The 19,823-nt window shown below is 42.8% G+C and overlaps 1 protein-coding gene across 1 annotated transcript in view; it reads right to left on the bottom strand.

Moving 5' to 3' along the window:
• The window catches only part of FERMT1 (FERM domain containing kindlin 1), a 52,598-nt gene that overhangs the window by 13,331 nt on the left and 19,444 nt on the right, over window positions 1-19,823 (bottom strand). Inside the window, exons 7-12 of the mRNA XM_053284802.1 lie at window positions 18,949-19,056; window positions 16,312-16,443; window positions 13,713-13,768; window positions 4,090-4,214; window positions 3,248-3,354; window positions 1,940-2,164 (exon numbers count right to left, since the gene is read on the bottom strand). Coding sequence (XP_053140777.1) covers window positions 1,940-2,164; window positions 3,248-3,354; window positions 4,090-4,214; window positions 13,713-13,768; window positions 16,312-16,443; window positions 18,949-19,056 — 753 coding nt within the window. The remainder of the gene's footprint in view (window positions 1-1,939; window positions 2,165-3,247; window positions 3,355-4,089; window positions 4,215-13,712; window positions 13,769-16,311; window positions 16,444-18,948; window positions 19,057-19,823) is intronic.

Below are 19,823 nucleotides of genomic sequence, written 5' to 3'. Positions count from 1 at the left end.
ATGCCAGAAGGACCTAACAGTACATTGTGATATCACCAGGCTCTTGCTCCACTGCCTAATGTCATTTATGATTGTGAATCAGAAAAGGGATTTGAGAGCAGCATTTGAGAGGTGCTTTACAATATTTTACACATTGCATCTGGCGTGCTCTGTGTGTGTTGTGTGTATTGGATTGGTCTGTTGCCACTGTCTCTAAACTGAGCAGAATTGAAAGATGATTTCAGTGGAGTGACTGAGGTATAGAGCTTGTAGCCTGTCCTACAAGGTCATATGTCTCTGTGGAAGGAGAGGAAAAGGAGTGATGCAGAAGGAATAGGGTGTGTGAAGGGAAGGGGGAATGAGAAGTAAGTATATTCTGAACAACACTGTGTTGAAGACATGAAGGAACAAGTTGAATAGCCTCTCCTTTCTGTAACACCCTCTCCTCTTTCTGAGGGTGGCCTCCCTGCACAGAGAAGCTGCAAGAAGGGGTGCAGGGGATTAGAAGAATTATAACCAAACCAATATAAATAAACTTTAATATGTGCCTAGATCAAAGATCTAATTAAGTCTGCAAACCTAAATGCACTTCGTTAGAAACAAGTAATCCTATTGAAGTTACTAGAACTTACCTCAGAGCAAGCATGGTTAACAATCCAATTCTAAAGTGAACTACAGAATGCTACTGTTTCGGAATACTCCAAAATCAAACATATAGCTTGCCCCGCACCCCTGGCAATACCTTTTCTGGTGCTGAAGCTGTATTTCAGTTATTTGTTTAGTAATTAGAACTACTGTGGGGAGTTTTATTAACCTACCTATCTTTTTCTTTTTAAAGACAACCCCCACCCCAATGCAAACACAAGTAAGTGTGTGTGAAATGTAGATCCTTTATTACTATGTGATAGGAGCAGTGTTTGCTCTTTGTGAAAGGAAATATTATACCGGAAGCTAAAGAAAACAACTCTTATGTTATTAAACAATAAGAGTGGAACAGCACTGAACAGAGGGTTGGACTGGACAATCTCCAAAGTCCCTTCCGACTCTAAATGTTTATGATTCCACAAACCAGTTCTACACAATAACCATTGCTATTGGAGTTCTATGGAAAACGGGAACTCACACAGCAGAAATATTTATGTCAAAGATCTCCTTAGAAAATTAACACCAAATCTGTTTAGTGTAATTAACATTTTATCCCTGTACCCCACACTATTATACACATTTTATAGAAAGGAAACTAGAAGCTGAGAATGATTTACACAGGCTCAATACAGTAAGAACATGCAAGGAGTAGAACCTGAATTCATGTCTCCCAAAGCCAACATTCTATTTACTGAATTATGCTGGCCTTTCTTTTTACTTTTGCACTGCAAAAAACTGCTTTAAAGAGGCACAATTTTCAGCAGGAAAACGGCATGAGGGAAAATGTTAACACTACCTTTCCATGCCATGGCCCCAATCCATATGGTGCTATGCCTCTCCTTCAGCTGCTTTTTCTGGAAAGAGGGACACTTTCAGTGTTAAGCTCATCTCTTAATGATGGGCTTAATGTAACACTTGTATGTGCTGTATGATATTACTTGCAGTGCTCCTAGAACATGTGAAGTTGCCTTATACTGAACCAGACCATAGTCCATCTAGCTCACTATTGTCTACACTGACTGACAGCAGCTCTCCAGAATATAGACAGGGGTCTTTCCCAGGCTGATGATGGCACCTGATGATGGCAGGAATTGAATCTGGAACCTACTGCACGAGAAGCAGGTGCTCCACCAGCTTCCTGGATCAAGATCTTAATGAAGACAAATAACTGGAGACTTTGGAATTCAATTTAAAGATTAACACAAAAACCCAGGGGCCCTTGCTGAGGTTAAGCAAGAATGACATGAGTCAGCCTGATGTGTTTCTATCTTGCATAATCCAGATATTTCCCCCCTTCCCCACGCCTGCTCATTACCTGCTTGGACTTGTATTTCTTTGCACACCGCGGTGAGATAAAGCACTCCGGCTTCATGTCCATGCTTTCCAGATTAGAAACTTCTTGAGGAGAAGAAGCAGTCCTGCTCTTCATTTTCAAGAATGACAGAATGTTATGGACCTCAGGCTGGTAAGAACTGTCTGCCATGGTTTTTCCTTTGGAAGCCAAAATGCAAGCCGCCATCCATTTGGCATACTGGCTTTCCTGCGATGAACAATGAGTTGAGCTCCATGAAGAAAGAGCTTCTGCAAATAACTCCTGCCTCACAGTTTATTCAGTTGCAGTCATGTAAACTGTGATATCAAGTTCACAAGTTCGCAAACCCCATCCAGGCTCTTCTCACTGATCATGAGAAGAGCCTCAGTGTGTGGCAGTTACAACTTCTAGAGGTACATATGCGTAGTGCTTTCAAAGAGTTGTCATAGCTTACAGAGATGTTAACAGTCTTTCTCCACCCTGGGGTTCAAGTGCCTTGCTTGGTTCCAGAGTTTCTACTCAGCCTCCCTCTTCCTGAGGACTGTTCAGTCCCCCAAACAGGCCTTGGCTTTCCAGGGGAGAACATATATACACCCCTGCCTCTACTAAGCCCTACTTCTCTCCTCTCCAGATAAGTCTCCTCTATTCAGAACCCCTTTTCTCCAAGCATCCAGCTCACCTTCTCCTTTCTTCACCATCTGTCATCCAGCTCTGATTTCTAATGGTCACTTCTTCTCTCCCACTCAGACTGCCTGCCCCCTCCTGCATTCCAAGCAGGATTTCCTTGTCCCTCCTGCAGGGGTCTCACTACTGCAGCTACTGTCACTCAACCTCCTACACAGGCTTACACATTACTACAAGCATAAATTCCAGAACACATATATCAACACAATAAATAAATTTAACAATCAATACTAAAAAATTCAAAACATCACATGCGTAAACTCCAAGAGTTGATGCTTCTTTCCCCTTCATTTTCATAAACTGCCCTTGGGTGTCAGAGGTGAATTCTGTGTGCACACTCTTAAACACATACACAGTCAGAACATGAAAGAGGCAAGGGCTTTATTCTATTTTGTTTGGGATGGATGCATTCACAGCCACTGGAATGGTTGGCCAATTGATCATCCACAGGAATGGTTGACCAATTGTACTATGAGCCAATGAGATATCCCCTATTTCTAAATGGACTCTTTTGTTTTCTAACGGTGTCCCTCCTTATTGAATTGCTATCTCATTCATTGCAGCATCCCTAAGGCAGGTATCAATATAAACCCTTCAATGGAATCAATTGGCTATTTTGCTACTCACGTTATCACATCTTAAGTGTAGTTCATTCATTCCATCAGCCACAGGGATGAGTAACTTAATTCCGTATTTTTTCCCTGACACGCTTACATCTGGGACAATTTCACATCCTGAATGACAGACAAACGAGAAGACAGAAGGGATGTTCTACTTTAATCTATACTGTACATATTCTTGATCAACATTAAGAACAAAAAAGCTTGTTCATGGATGTACTGCAACAACAATAGGAGGACTTGAAAAAGGGACCCATAACTGTCAAAACATTTTTTTAAAAAGCCGGAAGAGGACAAAAAAAAGAGATCAGCATATCAATTAGGGGAAAGACCATTGTTAAAGGTGCAGATGCTAAGAAGGCAGGGAAGTATGTCCATCTCATATCCATAATTGCAGGATAGGAGTGGAATTCTGAAAAAACCCAAAATGTAATTTAAGTTGCTCTACAGAGTGTAGGAATAAATGCAAAAACTGGAGAAGTGAATTAGATTTTAGGACTGATGGAATCTTCAGACTTGCACAGCTGTGGACTTTCGGATTATCTAGTCCAGCCTGTTGTCCTGAGGTGAGGACTTCCACAGCCCTATAAGGGCTGCATTGTATCAAGGGGACTATATTACCATTCTAAGCAATATCATCCTTTAAAAAAAATGTGATTAGTCAATATTAAAACAAAAGCAGACCGTAATAGTTTAAATCAAAACACGGCATAAATGCAGATTACATTGTTTGTGCCTGCACACTGCCAGCAAAGAACAGAACTGTGCACCATTCATTGTACCAGGGATCCTCAGACAGCCTACAAGGAACTGCACTTTATAAATGAAGTATGAAAAGCCATCCTCTACCTCTTAGGTTGAGCTTCTCAATGGGTTCTCCATATTCAGCTTCCTTGTTTTTAAAATAAGATAATGAAGTGTCTTTGAAGACAAACCAATATGGCTTGAAGGCTTTCAGTGTTAGCTTTTTGGATCTGCAAATCAAGAGCAACAATATCAATTGTCTGTTCTAATTAGGCTGCCTACAAACACCTGGGGCCAGTTTATTCCCCAGCATACCAGGGAAGCTCTCTTAGATGTCACTCACTGTTAAATTGAGCAGATTTTCTCAGTAGTTTCAGCTGCTTTGACTGAGAGAAGTAAAGATGCTAACAGTTTGGAACCAAATCCAAATAAACAAAGCAGAAAAACAGATTGCTCCCCTGTAACTCTTGATGGCCCGGTAGAATTCACAACATGGACTCTGTGCCTGTACAGTTGCACCAGTGGAAGGATTCATCAGCTCCTTGAAGTGCTCTGTAGCCATGACCTTTGCATGTGGAGCATGCTTGGTATCTCTGGCGCCAAAGCGCTGGCTCCCTCAGTACCTGGATGGATGTTGTTGAGTTGAAGCTTTAGCAGAAGAGACAGGTAAGGAAAGAAGGTAAGAGTATTAGATGAGCAGGGAGGCTGAGTGGGTGTTGTGACTATACTGGGCCATCAAAAATTACAGGTGAGCAACCTGTTTATTTTTGTGGTGGCCCGGTATCATTCCCAACATGGGCGGTTAGCAAGCTCCCGAAATAACAGAGGATTTAAACAACTTCCTTAAGGACTGCACACCTGAAACCAGCCTCAGCTGCAGAGCAGATGTCAAGGGTGTAATGTTTAATAAAGGGCTGTTCAGAAGACCAGGTAGCAGCCTTGTGGATTTCAGTGAAGCTAGCCCCAGAGAGGTGAGCTGCTGAAGTGGCCTTCGCCCTTGTGGAATAAGCCTTGATAGCAGAAGGTGGAGTGAGACCTTGTTTCTCATAACAGAGCAGAATAGCTTGAACCAACCATTTGGACAATATCTTTCCGAAGACGGGCAGGCTGTTAGTGGGACCTGAAAAGTCACGAACAGTCTGTTAGAACGTCTAAAAGTCTTTAGTGCAGGCCATGTAAAATAAAAGGACTCTCCAAACATCCAAGGAATGCTAGGAACATTCAGGGGATGAAACTGGGTTAGAGAAAAAGGTGGGCAAGATAATGTCTTAATATGGAAGTCTGACACTATCTTAGGTAAGAAGGCAGGGTCGGTGTGCACCACCACCTTAATGGGCTAGAATGTGGTAGAGGGGATGTCCAATAACTCTATAATGGCATCAACCCTCAAGGCAGTGACTTCTTGCTGTTGTGATGGTGATGAGGAATGCTGTCTTGAGCAGCTCGAGGGAGGCTGAAGATAAGGGGTCAAAGTTGTCTTCTGTGAGTGAAGAGAGGACCAAAGAGAGACTCCAGGGTTCAACAAGTTGCCTAGGGGTGGGTGGGGAGGTTATTCAGGCCCTTGAGGAAACGCATGCAATCTGGATGAGAGAAAAGAGACATGAAACCCCAGCCAGGGTGCACAGCAGACGGGGCGGACATATGAATTTTAATGGAGGAATTAGACAGACCAGATTGTTTGATAGAGGCGAGGTAGAGCAGTGCTTGGGAGATAGAGGCTGTGGAGGGGTCGAAGCCTTTTGATCATGCATACATAAAAATCTCTTCCATTTACAGCTGTAATTGGGTCTGGTGGAGGCCTTTCTCACATGATGGAGGATATTATCTAAAAGTTCAGCCTCCATGCAGTCATATTGAGGGTCCTGAGGCTGTGGTGAAGAACCTGACCATCAGAAGAGGTCTGGACACTGCCGAAGACGATGGTAGGAGCCCCAAGACTGATTCCCCAAGAGGAATCTAAAGCTGCCTCAGCCACCATGGGGTGAGAAGAATGTAATTCGTCTTCTGGAGTGATATTTTGCTTACGACCTTGGATGGGAAGAGGTAGGAAAGTCTGCCTGTCCAAGGAATCTGGAAAGCATCTCCCAGAGACCCCACCGCAACTCTCGAACAATAAAATGGGCATTTTTTGTTCTCTCAGGTGGCAGAGAGGTCGACTTAGGGAGTCCCCCACTGCCGGAAGAGAAAAGCTAGGACGCTGTCATGAAGTTCCCACTCGTGTTGATAAGCTGGTTTCCCTGCTGAGGCTGTCAAGATGTTGTCAGTACCCTTTATATGCAGAGCCAGGGGGTATATTTGGTGGTGAATGCCCCAATCCCAAATCTGAATGGCAAGACTGTACAGGGACTTGGAGACTGTGCCCCCTTGATAGTTTAAGTATGCTGTGACTGTAGTATTGTCCAGCATCACCTGGATGGTTTTGCCGGACAAAAGAGGATGTAATGACTTCAGAGCCAGAAAGATTGCCATAAGCTCAAAGAAGCTGATATGCACAGATGCCTGCTGATTATTCCAAAAGCCTCGAACATGAAGGCCTGCACAGTCGGCGCGCCTGCCTGTAAAAGACACATCTGTTGTGATGGAATCTAAAGGTGTAGGCTGTTGAAAGGGTAGACCCTTTCTCTGGCAGAGTTCACCACTGAAGAGAGTCCAAGGCAGGGAATCAGACCATGGTTGTCTATATTCAGTTTGGACACAGATAGCAGCCAAAGTTGTAGGTAGGGGTGTGCACAAAACCGGTTTGCCCAGTTTGGTTTGAGTCTGAAATGGACTCAAACTGAACCAGGCATGTTTCATTTAGTGCCCCCCGGCTCAGCTCGAATTTGAGCTGATTCGGGGGTTCTAACGTTTTTTTAAAAAAAACATAGTTTACAATGCTGACTGCCAGGTTTGGCGGCCTCAGGGTATGTGCTGCTGCAGCCAAGGTGGGGAGGGGGGTGTTTCTCCGCCATTTCCTTCTCCCCCACCATCCTCCCCTGGTCTTCTAAAGGCTGTTTTGGCCCATTTTGGGGCCCTTTCAGCCCTTTCTCCAGTGGCGGTGGCCATTTTGGAGGCCACCGTGGTGGTGGTGGGGTTACAGTAGAATCATCATCAGACTCAGAGGTCGAGACATAATCCTCATCTGAAAAGTGTCTGTCAGGGACTGGAGGAGGGGGGTTGTATCAGGAGGTGAGGATGGAACAGCAGGGTGCTCAGGTGGAAGAGGAGTATGGGTTGGAGGTGCCGGGGGAGGAAGCAGAGCCACAAGCTGAGATGATGGAGGTTGAGGAACAGGAGAAGGATCCATGGGGCACTTGAATGGAGAGGAGCCAGAGGGCTGTCCTTGAGATGCAGTGGAGAACCTTCAACTCCTAATCATAGGGAAGAGAAGGTAAGGGAGCATACATTGGGTCCCAAGATCTTCCCAGTTGGTGGATATAACCTGGGTCGAGAGCACCAGGAGAGCTCCAATAATCCAATTTCCTAAGGTAATGAGAATAAGCTGGTAACAAAAAACTGTGGGACTCCTTCCACTGAAATGGAAGATGAGAAGGAGAACCAGCAGGGGTAGTCTTGGCAGGAGAGGCAGATGGTGTCTTGGGTACTCATGGTATTCCAGCGTCGGACTCATCCTCAATATCAAGTCCATGTAGCAAAAATCCTTTGAAGGTGGAACCAGATACAGTCAAAGGAGAATTCAAGATGGAGTCAAAGCCCAGCATTGGAGGGAAGTTTTTCAACACTGTCCATGTTGACAGACAGTGCCCAAGACTGGCAAAGTCAAGGATGAGGAAGGTCGAAGGGTTCAATCAACAATGGATGATGGTGGCAGTGGAGTCGTATGCAGAGAAGGATGGACGGTGGAAATCAACACTGAAGTTGGGGCAGTGAATGATGTCAATGTCAATGTTGTAGTTGGCAAGTAACCTGATGTCAATAGTGGCATGGATGAAGACCTTTTGACGACCTCTGGAGAAGATGACAACGAGTGTGAGCAGATGACTTGGACAGCAGAAGGCGTCAGCGGTACCAACGAGGGCAACGGACACAGCCATGTGGAAGACTTCACCAACAAGGAGTGATGCTTGACAGTCGTCGAAGTTGAAGGTGATATTGAAGCTGGACCCAAAAACAGAAAAGTTGGAGGAGGAGCTGGTTTGGTTGATGTTGAAGCGGTCAAAGGCTGTGTCAACAAGGATGCCAAAGAGGTTTTTTGGTGTTTCAGGAGTGTTGAAGTGTCAGTGTCCTTTTGTTTCCTCTTCTTATGGTGCTTATGATGGGGCTCTTAAGGGAGGTCCCTCTGCTTCTTGAAAGCACCTGAGAAAGACTTGGACAGAGTCCTAGGAGCTGAACACTACTTAGAACATGTCAACATTGAAGATGTTGATGGCATTGGGGTTGGTGGGCACAAGGAGGTTTTGTACAGCGTGGCCCTCAAATGCAACTCCCACTTCTCCGGGTCTGTTTTGAGAAGAAAAGGAAAATTTTACAGGACTGGACAATATAGTCCTCCCTGAGGCAAAGAAGGCACAAATCATACCGATCGGAAGAGGGGAGAGTGCCACGGCATGAGGAATTCCTCTTAAAGCTTTTTCTCAAGTCCCATCAGACTGGAAGCAAACAAATCCAAAATGTAAGACAAAATCGAGGTCAAAAGTCCAAAGAGCCAAATAATCAAGAAAACAATGGTTTTTGTTTTTCCAGGAACCGTGGACGAAAGTGAGAATCCCCAAGGAAGTGCACACTATGGCAGATGAAAGGGAACTGAGGGAAACAGAGCTCTGGTGCCAAAGATACTGAACACGCTCCATGTGCCAAGGGCATGGTTATAGAGTGCTTCAAGGAGTTGATGAATCCTTCTGCAGAAGCAACTGCGCAGGCGCAGAGCCCATGTTGGGAATGATACTGGGCCACCACATAGATCTAATGTTATACCTTGTTTGTATAACTTCCATGGAATAATTACAGGCCTGCTTACCTCCTCTTTGACAGACCACACAGGGAGCCTCCATTGTTGAATTCTACCAAGAGCATATCCAGCCTACAGTTTCCCATGCTCCTAGTTTGGTACTAGTGTGCTAAATTCAAAAAGTGGGGTACCAACAAAGTAGGTTTCTGAACAATGCAGATACAGTTTTGGTGTTGCCAGTGTACTGCATGGTCCATGTGCATTCCAAACTTGCTGTATCTTGGCATGTTGTTACATCTTATGGGTTGCTGTCTATCACATAAGGCACCATCAGGAAATAGTGCCTTCTCAATATGGCAGCTACATAGGCTAGACTCTTAAAATGCCTTGCAGTTGTGCACTAGATGCTCATGATGGCAATATTTGAGAACTTCTGTCAAGTATTAAGGAATGCTGAAAATACATTCACTAAGCAATTATCTTAAATATGTTATCTAGAGTGTGTTGTTGCTGTATAAAAGTCCAGTCAGTTGATTTGAGACTTTAAATGGTCACACAGTATCTTTATATAGGAAAAGAGGGGTAGGTTTGGGGCCCAATTCAAGGTGCTTTTTGTTACATTTAGAGTCCTAAATGGCTTGGGTCCCAAGTACCTGAAAGAGCACCTTCTCCCACATACTTCTCTGAGCTTGGAAGCTGGCACAGAAGGCTTTGCTACAGGTTCCCTCCTGAACAGAGAATGGTAGGGACTTGAGCAAGGCCTTCTCGATAGCTGCACCAACTCTTCAGTAAATAGAAAGCTCCAGTAAAGCTTTCCTTACTCTCTTTATAAGACTCTTTTTCTCCATGTAATGAAAACTTGGCTTTTTGTGAGAGCTTTCTCTGGGGTTGAATATTTGGTTTGTATTCATAAGACTGCTGCCATTTAATTATGACTTGTTACTCTGGATTCTTGGTTTCAATTTTTGCATACAATGTATTTGAATAGAAAAGAGTTTCATAAATAATTTCTAACAATGGTGCCTGACCCTATAAATTACCACACTAGAATACAAAGGACTGAGCATAAGCTGAACTGATCTAATGTAGTAGACAGACCCCTACATAACATCACAGAGTGTACAAACCCTCACCAGCTTCTTTCAGGATATCGTCTAGGCCTTTCAGAGCTGTAAAGATTTGCACAACCCTGTATCATCCTCAGTTTACAGCAGGGCTGTTCAACTTAGGTCCTCCTGCAGATGTTGGCCTACAACTCCCATAATCCCTGGCTACTGGCCACTGTGGCTGGGGATTATGGGAGTTGTAGACCAAAAACAGCTGGAGTGGGGGCAAGGTTGAGCAGGCCTGGTTTATAGTGTTAGGAGATATTCCTATTTCAGGAGATATTTTTCCTGCCATGAAGCTGAGCAGAGCTGCTTTCCTTGTTACAGGTGAGACAGGATGCTACATTTAGCAGGTGGCTTGGTGTGCATGTTATGTATCTTGTACACAAAACCAAGTCCCTGTCAGGCTTGCAAAAAGCTGCACTGAACAGGAGCAGGAGGGCTGTGGCTCAGTGCTATAGCACATATTTACATGTAAAATGTCCAAGGTTCAATTCCTGACATCTCTAGACAGGGTAGGGCTGGGAAAGAATTCTGCTTGAGACCCAGTAGAATGAGTGCACTGGACAATACAGAGCTAGATGGACCAGTGGTCTGACTCAGTAGAAGATTGCTTCTTATGTTCCTATGTAACCGTTAACAAAATGACCTTTGTCCATAATCCAAAAGAGTCCCATTTAGGTGCTTCCCAAGGTATAGTGGATGCACACTGGAATTTTGCTTGCTTTTTTCTGGCAGCAGTTTCTTGCATTCCACTTTTCAAAATCCTCTAATTTTGAGAGTGGGCTGTCTGGCAGGATAGGGCATAGCTTCCAGGAAAAGGTTCCAGAAGCCCTGTTGTGTTTGTGGGAGGTCAGACAAATAATTTAGGCTGTGGCCCTGGTATGCAAAGAACTTCATTTAAATTTTCATTTAATCTTTAAAATACAGTTGCTGTTCTTAGTCATTTGTATCTGAATAGAAAATATCTTTAGTGATTTAAAAATTACCATCAAATTCTCTTTGCAGCAAACAGCTTAGTTTCTGGGAAAATATGACTGATTAGTAAACTAAACACTTCGCAGAGTACAAAGCTTTAAGTTCTTTTATCTTAGTGTTCCATAGAATTTCTAAAGGAGGGTTGAATCGGTCACTTCCATGGAAGAAAGAACCAGTTCCTTGCCAGTACAAATAAGGTGGCTTTATATAGTGCCGATTTATCAAGCAATTGGAAAGTTTAATTTGACTATCAGCACACTCAACTGATAAGGATATAGACAGGTGCTTTGTTTGCATCTAACTATACTTTCATATTCATGTAACAATATATCTATCTACTACTGTGTAGTCAAGTATCACAGATGGCTGCATTAGTCCATTAGATCAGCGTTTCTTAACCTTGGGCCCCCAGATATTGTTGGACTACAACTCCCATCATCACCCGCCACAAAGGCCATGTCTAGGGATGATGGGAGTTGTAGTCCAACAACATCTGGGGGCCCAAGGTTAAGAAACCTTGCATTAGATTAAATCTAAACAGCAACAACTTCATTAAAACTAACTAAAATGTTAGCACCCCCCAAATGGAGGCTCAAATCCCAGATGGGGGTGCTCTGTGAACACTTACTCTCATGTAAGTATGCATGGGATTGTACTGTAAGACTGAAGGGCACCACTTCCATTTCACTTTCAGTCTCAGATCATTGCAAACTGCTGGCTTGGTCTCCCCATCATGACAGGCAACATCTTTTTCTCTCCCCACCCGCTCATTGCTGGTATTTCAGCTTAAAATCTAGCCTGAAGAACAGTCCTGGGTAAATTTGAGATCCTGCTTGCTATTTTGTGAGCTTATGCTTTGAACCTGGCAAAGGTGGAAACCGTGCCCGAGGCTCTTGCACTCCCATTGAACAAAAACTGCCAGCCAGGCAAGCAAAGGTCCTAGGACAAAGGGGAGTCTGAATGGATCAACTCGACCCCACCCTTATGTAATCAAAACAACTCCCTGCCACCTATTGAATTGGCACAACTAGAACCTGTCTGCTTTGTGTCCCTACTAGGTAGCACGGCCTCATGCACACAGCTCCCAGGACCCTCAATACAGAATATCAGCAAGCATATACTCTCCACTTTTTAGAACTCTGGAGATTCCCCTCCTTCCCTTTCTCTTTTGTTTCAACCCCTATAGTTGACTCAAGCCACCCAGAGTTCCCTGTGCTTTCAGGATCAGTCTTGCAGACGGGGACGCTGCCCCAAAGTGTATTTTGAAATCCCAAGCCGAGTGCTTGCTCTTGTGCCCTTTCTTTGCTCTCTGAATCCATTTTGTGACATGCCTGCCAAATACTACTGCCTTCCCTTGGATCAAGATGCCAGCTTAGTAGCTCTGAAAGCCTTCCAGCCCAAGTGAAAATATTACTGCAGTATGAAAGCTGGATCTGCAGTCTGAAATCCAACCCTTCTTTTCAAGGTTTCACCACCCTCAAAAGAACAGGAGAAAGAAAAAATGTGTGCGCATTCTCTCTCCCCCCTCCCTCAATTTCACATTCATTTTCCTTGCAAGAAGCTTATCTTGGGTCATTTCCACATTGCCCCTCCTCTAACGGAACAGCCTTCGCACCTGCTCTAGCAGCTGATAGTCAATCCTGGATTATGGTGGTGTTCTCTTAATAAACCTTACTTGTCCCAGGGTAGTTTATGGTGAGGCTTTACTATCTCATCTTTGGACCTGATCCAAAATTAGGGACACTTCCTGATTTGGTGCTAGTTAACCTGGGTCTGCTTGACAGAATGGATCACTGCATGTTTCCCTGGCTGGTCAGAGCTGGCTGCAGAAGTGAACGGTTCCCCTAGCACCCAGGTAACCCCTAATTTGAAGAGAAATCCCTCCAGAAATGATTTGGTGTTCCTGCTATTTGTATAACAAATGATATACACATGGGTATAGGAGACACTGATTTGAGCAAACATGGTAATATAAGCCCCTTTGAACTCAGTGAGATTTACTTCTAAGTAAGCTTCTTTAGGATTGCACACAGTAGGGGCTGTTTGCTTCTTCAGTCCCACATCATGCGTTCATGGACTATGTGGGGGAAGGAGTAGGACTGTGCCTGCAGGTCATGCCATGGCATTAATGTAAAAGGGTTCTACTCACATAGAGCTTTGTCACACTAATGCCAAATGTGTGGACATTAGAGGGTGCGTGGTGGTCCTGTTCCCCCCAACATTCAGTAAACATGTCGGGAGGAGGCTCTTGTGTCAAAAGACTGCGGGATGACTGGAGCAAGATCTTGCCTGCAAATCTCAAACTCTCACAACATAATTGGCTTCCAGATTTGCAACCATAGACAGCTACCCTTTCCTGAATTCCTGGTCATCAACGAGCCTATGTGCTCCGTGTGAATTCTGCAAATCTCTCCCATCCACCCTGTTTTGGTTGGCTATTCCTATTCATACATAAATGTGTGCATATGTGGAAACGGCTAAGTTAGAAGATTTAAAATAAGAACAGGGACAAATTTCCATTTCATGTAAATCTATATACTTCTATTGGAATCATATGCAATATGACAAAACAATTGTACTATACCAAGTTTGGACATAAAACAGAAAAACATGTGATTTCTGTATCTTTTTACATGGGCACTTTTTATGCTGGTCGCTTCCTGTATTCAGTATAATTAGTATCATTCATAATTAATTGCAGACTTATGAAATAAAGATAAATATATCTTTAACAGGCAGCTTTGTTATTTACTTACCTAAATAGTTTGAGATTATCTGCAAGCTTTGGTATGTCTGTGATGTCCTCCTGTGACTAACAAGGAATTATTTTAGTGTAGTACACTTCCTAAGTATTTAGTAATACATATATTTAATGGGACATATTATGGTTTCCAGATTGCTGGTTTTTACCCCCTGCCCAGTAGTATTTCATGAAGCCTAACTTATCAATAACTTCTGGGAAATTCTAACTTTTAATTCATTTAAAACAAATTGATTTATCTGTATGCAGAGACATATGGAGTAGACCTCAAGACGTCAAACAGAATATCTGTGTGGGTACATACTGGCAGCCCTTATTAACAAATGCCATTGAATGATGGCCTTTCTAAATTTGGGAGAGGTGGGATAGTCAAAGGATATAAAAAGCTTATAAGAGAAAATTCTTTATAAAAAGTTGAGTGAGAAATTGGGAGGAAATCCACTCAAAGTTAAAAACATTTATTTCTGTAAAAGAAAAGAGGTAGAATTTATTTATTATTTGGGTTTATAAATTACCTGATATATAAAACATCTCCAGATAGTTTACATAACATTTATAGAAATAAAAATAAACAATATATCACACAAATATTATTTCTTAGAAAGATGGTTGCCCTATCTGAATTATGTAGATCAGGGGGGGAAACATTCTGACAAGCCAGAAATATGGAAATGCATGTTTATTTTGTAATGAATACTCTGTAAAGTGTAGGGATGTGCAAACTGATTCAGGTACAAATTGTTTTGTACCCAAATCTAGCTGATTTGGGTGATTTGGAGACAGAACAAATCACCCCTGTGATCCATTGGCTAGATTAGGGTACAAATCGAATCATGCCAGATTTGATTTGAATTGATTAGAGATTCAGATTTCTCCTATTAATTCCCCCAGATTCCCAGATTTTTTGTTTTAAGGTAAGTTCTAGCCCTTGTAGAAGTGGAGTTACAGAGCAAAATATGTGGTCACTATTTTTTTTCCAAATGTTTGGATTCTTTGGCGTATAATAACTTTTCCTCAATGAATTCCTATGAGAATTCATTACACACCTTCATTTCTTCTATTCATTTTGACTGTCTTTGGACAGTGCCAACTGTCAAATGCCATGTGCCAACTCCACCCCACTCCTACCCGCAAGGCAGTGGGGTACTACTCAGTTTATGTTCTAGGAATTTTTTCAAGTGTTTAGACTCTTTGGTGTCTAATAACCTTTCCTCATAATGAATCCCTATGAGGATTCATTACACACCAAAGAATCTAAACACCTCAAAAATTTCAAAATTATAAACAGTACCCAGTAGCTTGCGGGTTGGGGGGTAGTTGGCACATGGGATACCATTAATTCCCCACTCCCACCTGCAAAGCAGTGGGGTCAAAATGAACAGAAGAAATGAAGGTCTGTAATGAAGACACCAAAGTATCTAAATACTTCAATATTCCTAAAAATAAACTGAATACCTCACTGCCTTGCGGGGGCGGGGGGGCGGTATAGTTGGCACATGGCAGCTGGCAGCTGACAGTTGGCACTGTCCAATGACAGTCAAAATGAACAGAAGAAATTAAGGTGTGCAATGAATCCTCATAGGGATTCACTGTGAGGAAAAGTTGTTATGTACCAAAGAACCCAAACACTTGAAAAATAGTGACCGCACATTTTGCTCAATAACTCCACTTCTACAAGGGTTAGAGCCTTTTTTAAAAACAAAATTAAGGCTGGGGATCCATATTAGGGTTAGGATAGGGTGACTTCGAATCCCCGTTATTTCCTATGGCGGAAATATACAAAATAAGTAAAAACAAAACAAAAAATCATTAAAATCAACCAAGTGCCCCACTGCCTTGAAATTTGGGTGGTAGGTGGCACCCATGGGGACCTACCCACCACCAAAAATGGGTGCCCCTAGGACCTTCATCAGTGGTCAGCAGTGACCAAATCAGAATTGAATTGAATCAAATCCAAATAGAATTTGGGGTTATTCGGGGGTTGGTGGGGGGAAAGATTTGGACACAAAATAAATCAGTGGTGATTTGATTCAGGCATAAAATGAATTTTAAAAAATCTATTTGCACATCCCTAGTAAAGTTTATATACATAAATATGAAAACAGTTGGGACAGGAGTGAGGGAGAATGTGGGATTTATTGGTTTTATTCTTTTAAAGTTATCAGATATGTGCATCTATTGTTTATATAAGAAGTAAGGAAGAATAAGCCCCCCAAACTATCTGTCTATATTTATTTTTTTATCTAAAAGTCTGAAAAGGCAAGTGTTTTTTGAGAGCTTTTTTGAAGGCAGCCAGAGAAGGGGAAGCTCTTATTCTGACAGGAAGTGCATTCCAAATTCCCGGGAGGGCTATAGAGAAGGCCTGGTTCTGAGTCACCATCAAATGAGCCAGTGGCAACTGCAACTGGACCTCTCCTGATAATCTTAGTAGGTGGTGAGGTTCATGACAGAGGCATTTTCTTAAATATTATAGGGTTTCCAAAGTGTCATAGGTGGAGTCCCATACTGGATATTATGCAAGACATGATTAGTGACAAGAAAGAATTCCCTCTCCTATGCCTGCCCCAATGTCTCAATTCATATGCATGACTTACCAAAATACTCTCTGTTTTTCCACCCTCCAGAGTCACTTCCAGATTAGAAAGAGCTGCCTCTACTTCATCAGTTTCAGCTTCAGTTGTGAAATCTTGCAACCCTGATGATAATGCCAGCTTGCTGATGTGATACTACAATAAAGACAACAAAGCAAAGATGTGGGGGAGGGGGCTTGATGAGTTCCACGTGCAGGTTAACGTTTCAGAAGGTTTTACTGATGATTTACTGTATGAGCTGTCATCTGAGCATGCTTGCTAACCCTTCTCAAGTTCCTCCCCATTTCTTTCTGTTCTCTGTTTCCTTTCCACAGTACTTTCCTTTCCACAGCACAGCATAGCATGAATACAAATCCATGGCTATGGATTTGTGGAGTGGGATTGCACCCATTAGTCTTGTCCCCAGCTTTCCTCTGAAGCTCTAGAGAGCCTATGTGTATATAATCTGAATACAAGTAAGCTCTCTCCATGTGACCAGAGAATAAGCATAAGCAAAAAGGTGTGGGGCAGAAGATAAGAAGAGAAGGTTGTGCTGGAAAAGGGCAAGTAAAAGGCATGCAATATCTCCCCCTGCTTTTTAGCCTACATTTCTTAAGGAAATTAAGCTTATGAGATCTATCTCTGTGTGTGCACGCGTGCGTGCGTGTGCGTGCGTGTGTGCGTCCCTATCAACTTCACAATGCCTGGACCTATTTGGACCAAATTTGGTATAGTTGTTGTGACACATAGAATAGGAACATCTCAACAGCATAGTTTTTGATTATGTCATCCACCCCAATTCAAGATGGCGGATGTGTGAGGTGGAAGTAGGCTAACTTGTGAAGATGGTAATTATCAGTTAAGATTATAGTGAAAGGAAAGTAGGCAGATTAGTTCTTAGAACTTCTTGTTGTTTTTAAATCATGTAAAAATAGTTGCTTTTGGGGGGGTTCAACATCTAGCCTGAGGAAGACTGCCATAAAATTCAAAAGCTAGCTTATCAGGTTGTAACTTTTAACTGGTCCTAATAAGGGCAATATTCTACTTTTACTCTTTGGATTGTTCTAATGGACCATCCAGGGGTGTAACTATAATAGGGCAAAGGGAGACCGTTGTCTCGGGGGCCCCTGCCAATGCACACCCAAGCTTCCTTGAAATAATTTTTAAAAATTTTTTAGAGGAAGACAGGGTGGCGCATTTTAAAATTTTGTCTCTGGGCCCACGCCAACTGTGTTACGCCCCTGGGACCATCTGCTTTTTAATTTTGTACAACACATTTTTGAAGATCTGCTAGTAAACAAGTCAGCATATGCTGCTCTAATTTTTCAGCCTTAAGCTCAGATGCATTTTAGGTTACCAATACATAATTTCACTATAGATGTTTCCCCCAACAAAGTGGGGAAGCCTGTGCGCAGTAAGGCAATCAGATGTCTTCAAAGTTGTTCTCCGAGGAAACAACTTGGGGGAAGGTATAGCTAATCAGAGGTTAAAAGGAGAGAGAATTGGTTCCTTAATACCTTCTCTAATGTAAAATTTCCAAAGTAACAGTTCTGATGGAAGGGCAACTCACATTGTTGTATGATCACCCAAATATTACAATACACCATATTAGGTAGTTAATCCTAAAAGAGTACTATTGCGAGTATGATCTTCTGGTTATTGTGATGGATCTATGGCTTTGCCTAAAATGTGTTGCTTGATTGGAGTCAGGGATCTAACAACAACAAAAATACACGCTTCCTTTTAATAGCTGTAGATGTTCCCATTCCTGCAAGCATGGAAGTGTGAGTGTCAAAATACACATGATGTTAAACACGTGTGTGTGTGTGTGTGTGTGTGTGTGTTTAATAGCGATTACAGAGGTCCCTCAATCCAGATTAGAAGAGCAGTATGGGGGCATTAACCCTTTCTCTCTGAGCCATGGTCCCATGCATAATTGCTACTCCTCAAAGTGACTATTTACCCCAAGAAGGGAACTGCTATAGTATAATAATAGCAGCTTTCCTCCTTGGACAAAATAGCAGATTCAAGGGAGCAGTTTTCATTGAAATCATAGAGGCGAGGGCGGGGAAGGGGGGGATGGTTGAAATCCCCATGCTGTGGTCTCAGTCTGGATTGGGCCCTCATATAGGACCACTCTCGTGAGAGCCAGCGTGGTGTAGTGGTTAGAGTGCTGGACTAGGACCAGTGAGACCCGAGTTCAAATCCCCATTCAGCCACAATGCTACCTGTTGGCTACTGGCACTCTCCTTGTGTACTTGTACATAAATCACATATTATAGAAACACTGTTCAGTCTACGGTGCTCTCGCCTCCAACAGGGAACTAAGCTCCCCTGCAGCCCCAGCCTTGGGACTTCCAACCACCTGGGAAAGTGGGGAGTGCATAACAATAGTTTTTGCGATTTATTGGCCACATTGATTGTGATCAAACTTGCTTTACAAAAGTTTCATGACCAGCTGCCATAAAGTACTCAAGTGTCTGTCAATTATTTACAAGGGTTTTGCAATGGAAAACTAGTTAATCAACCCTGAAAAAAGCAGGCAGGGGGAGGCTTTACATGGAAATCCAGCAATCCATGCTCCTTTCATTATGTTCGTGTCCTGGCTGGTGCCTGCCTCCATGGGGAAACTAGTTTTGCAACTTAAGATCAAGTACATACCTGCAGTGCAGCAAAGATGAAGGTTTCTTCCTCTGTGCAGTCTATTTCTTCCAGCAGAATAGCCCACCGGGCTTGTTCGTACAGCTGGTTGATCCGTATGGCATCGTACTGCCAAGAGAAGCAGCAATAACATGTTACATTAAGAGGGCAAAGGTCCTAAGCCAGTGATGGTCAAAATTTTAAGCAGGTATGGCACAAGTCAAGCCTACTGGATTAGATAGTTCAACTGGTATGGTACATGTAGAGTCTGGCCCACCTTGGAGTTGCTTTGGCTCTTGGGCAATCCCCTGCATATTTACTAGGGAATAAGCCTCACTGGAACTTATTCCTAAGTAAATATCCATACTTAGAAATATCAAAGTAGCCTGCCGGTCTCATTAGAGGGCAAGCAGGCAGCAGCACTGGGCAGATGAAGCAAGCATAATTCAGTTCAATATTCAGGACCACAAATCCTCATGTTTCTGCTCAGGAGTACTAAAAACCCCACTGCCTTTGCCTCATGCTGCAGGCTGGCCATCCAAACATGTTCTAAGTCTGGGTGATGAAATGGATAATGTGCGGTTAATAAGTTAATGCAGACTTACGTTAAAGTTGTTCATATCTATCTTTATCTTTGATAATATGGGAAGAAGAAAAGTACACAAAAAGAGGGGCTTGAGATGGAAAATACATAACTGAGATAGAAAATACATAATTGTTACTGTCTAACGATCACCAATCAGTAAAGCTGTTATTGGCTTATAAGGAGTTTCTTAGACAGGATTGTAGAGAGGCAATGAAGGTACTGAGGGGAGAAGTGACAGTGGATGGACAGTTGGCAGGAGAGAAATGTTGATGATAAGGACTGAGAATATATATCACTGGAGAAAAGAAGG

This window comes from Hemicordylus capensis, chromosome 1 (assembly GCF_027244095.1).
Source record: "Hemicordylus capensis ecotype Gifberg chromosome 1, rHemCap1.1.pri, whole genome shotgun sequence".
NCBI lineage: Eukaryota > Metazoa > Chordata > Lepidosauria > Squamata > Cordylidae > Hemicordylus > Hemicordylus capensis.
Note: the sequence above shows the minus strand (reverse complement) of the source record. Positions and strands in the feature narration are given on the sequence as shown.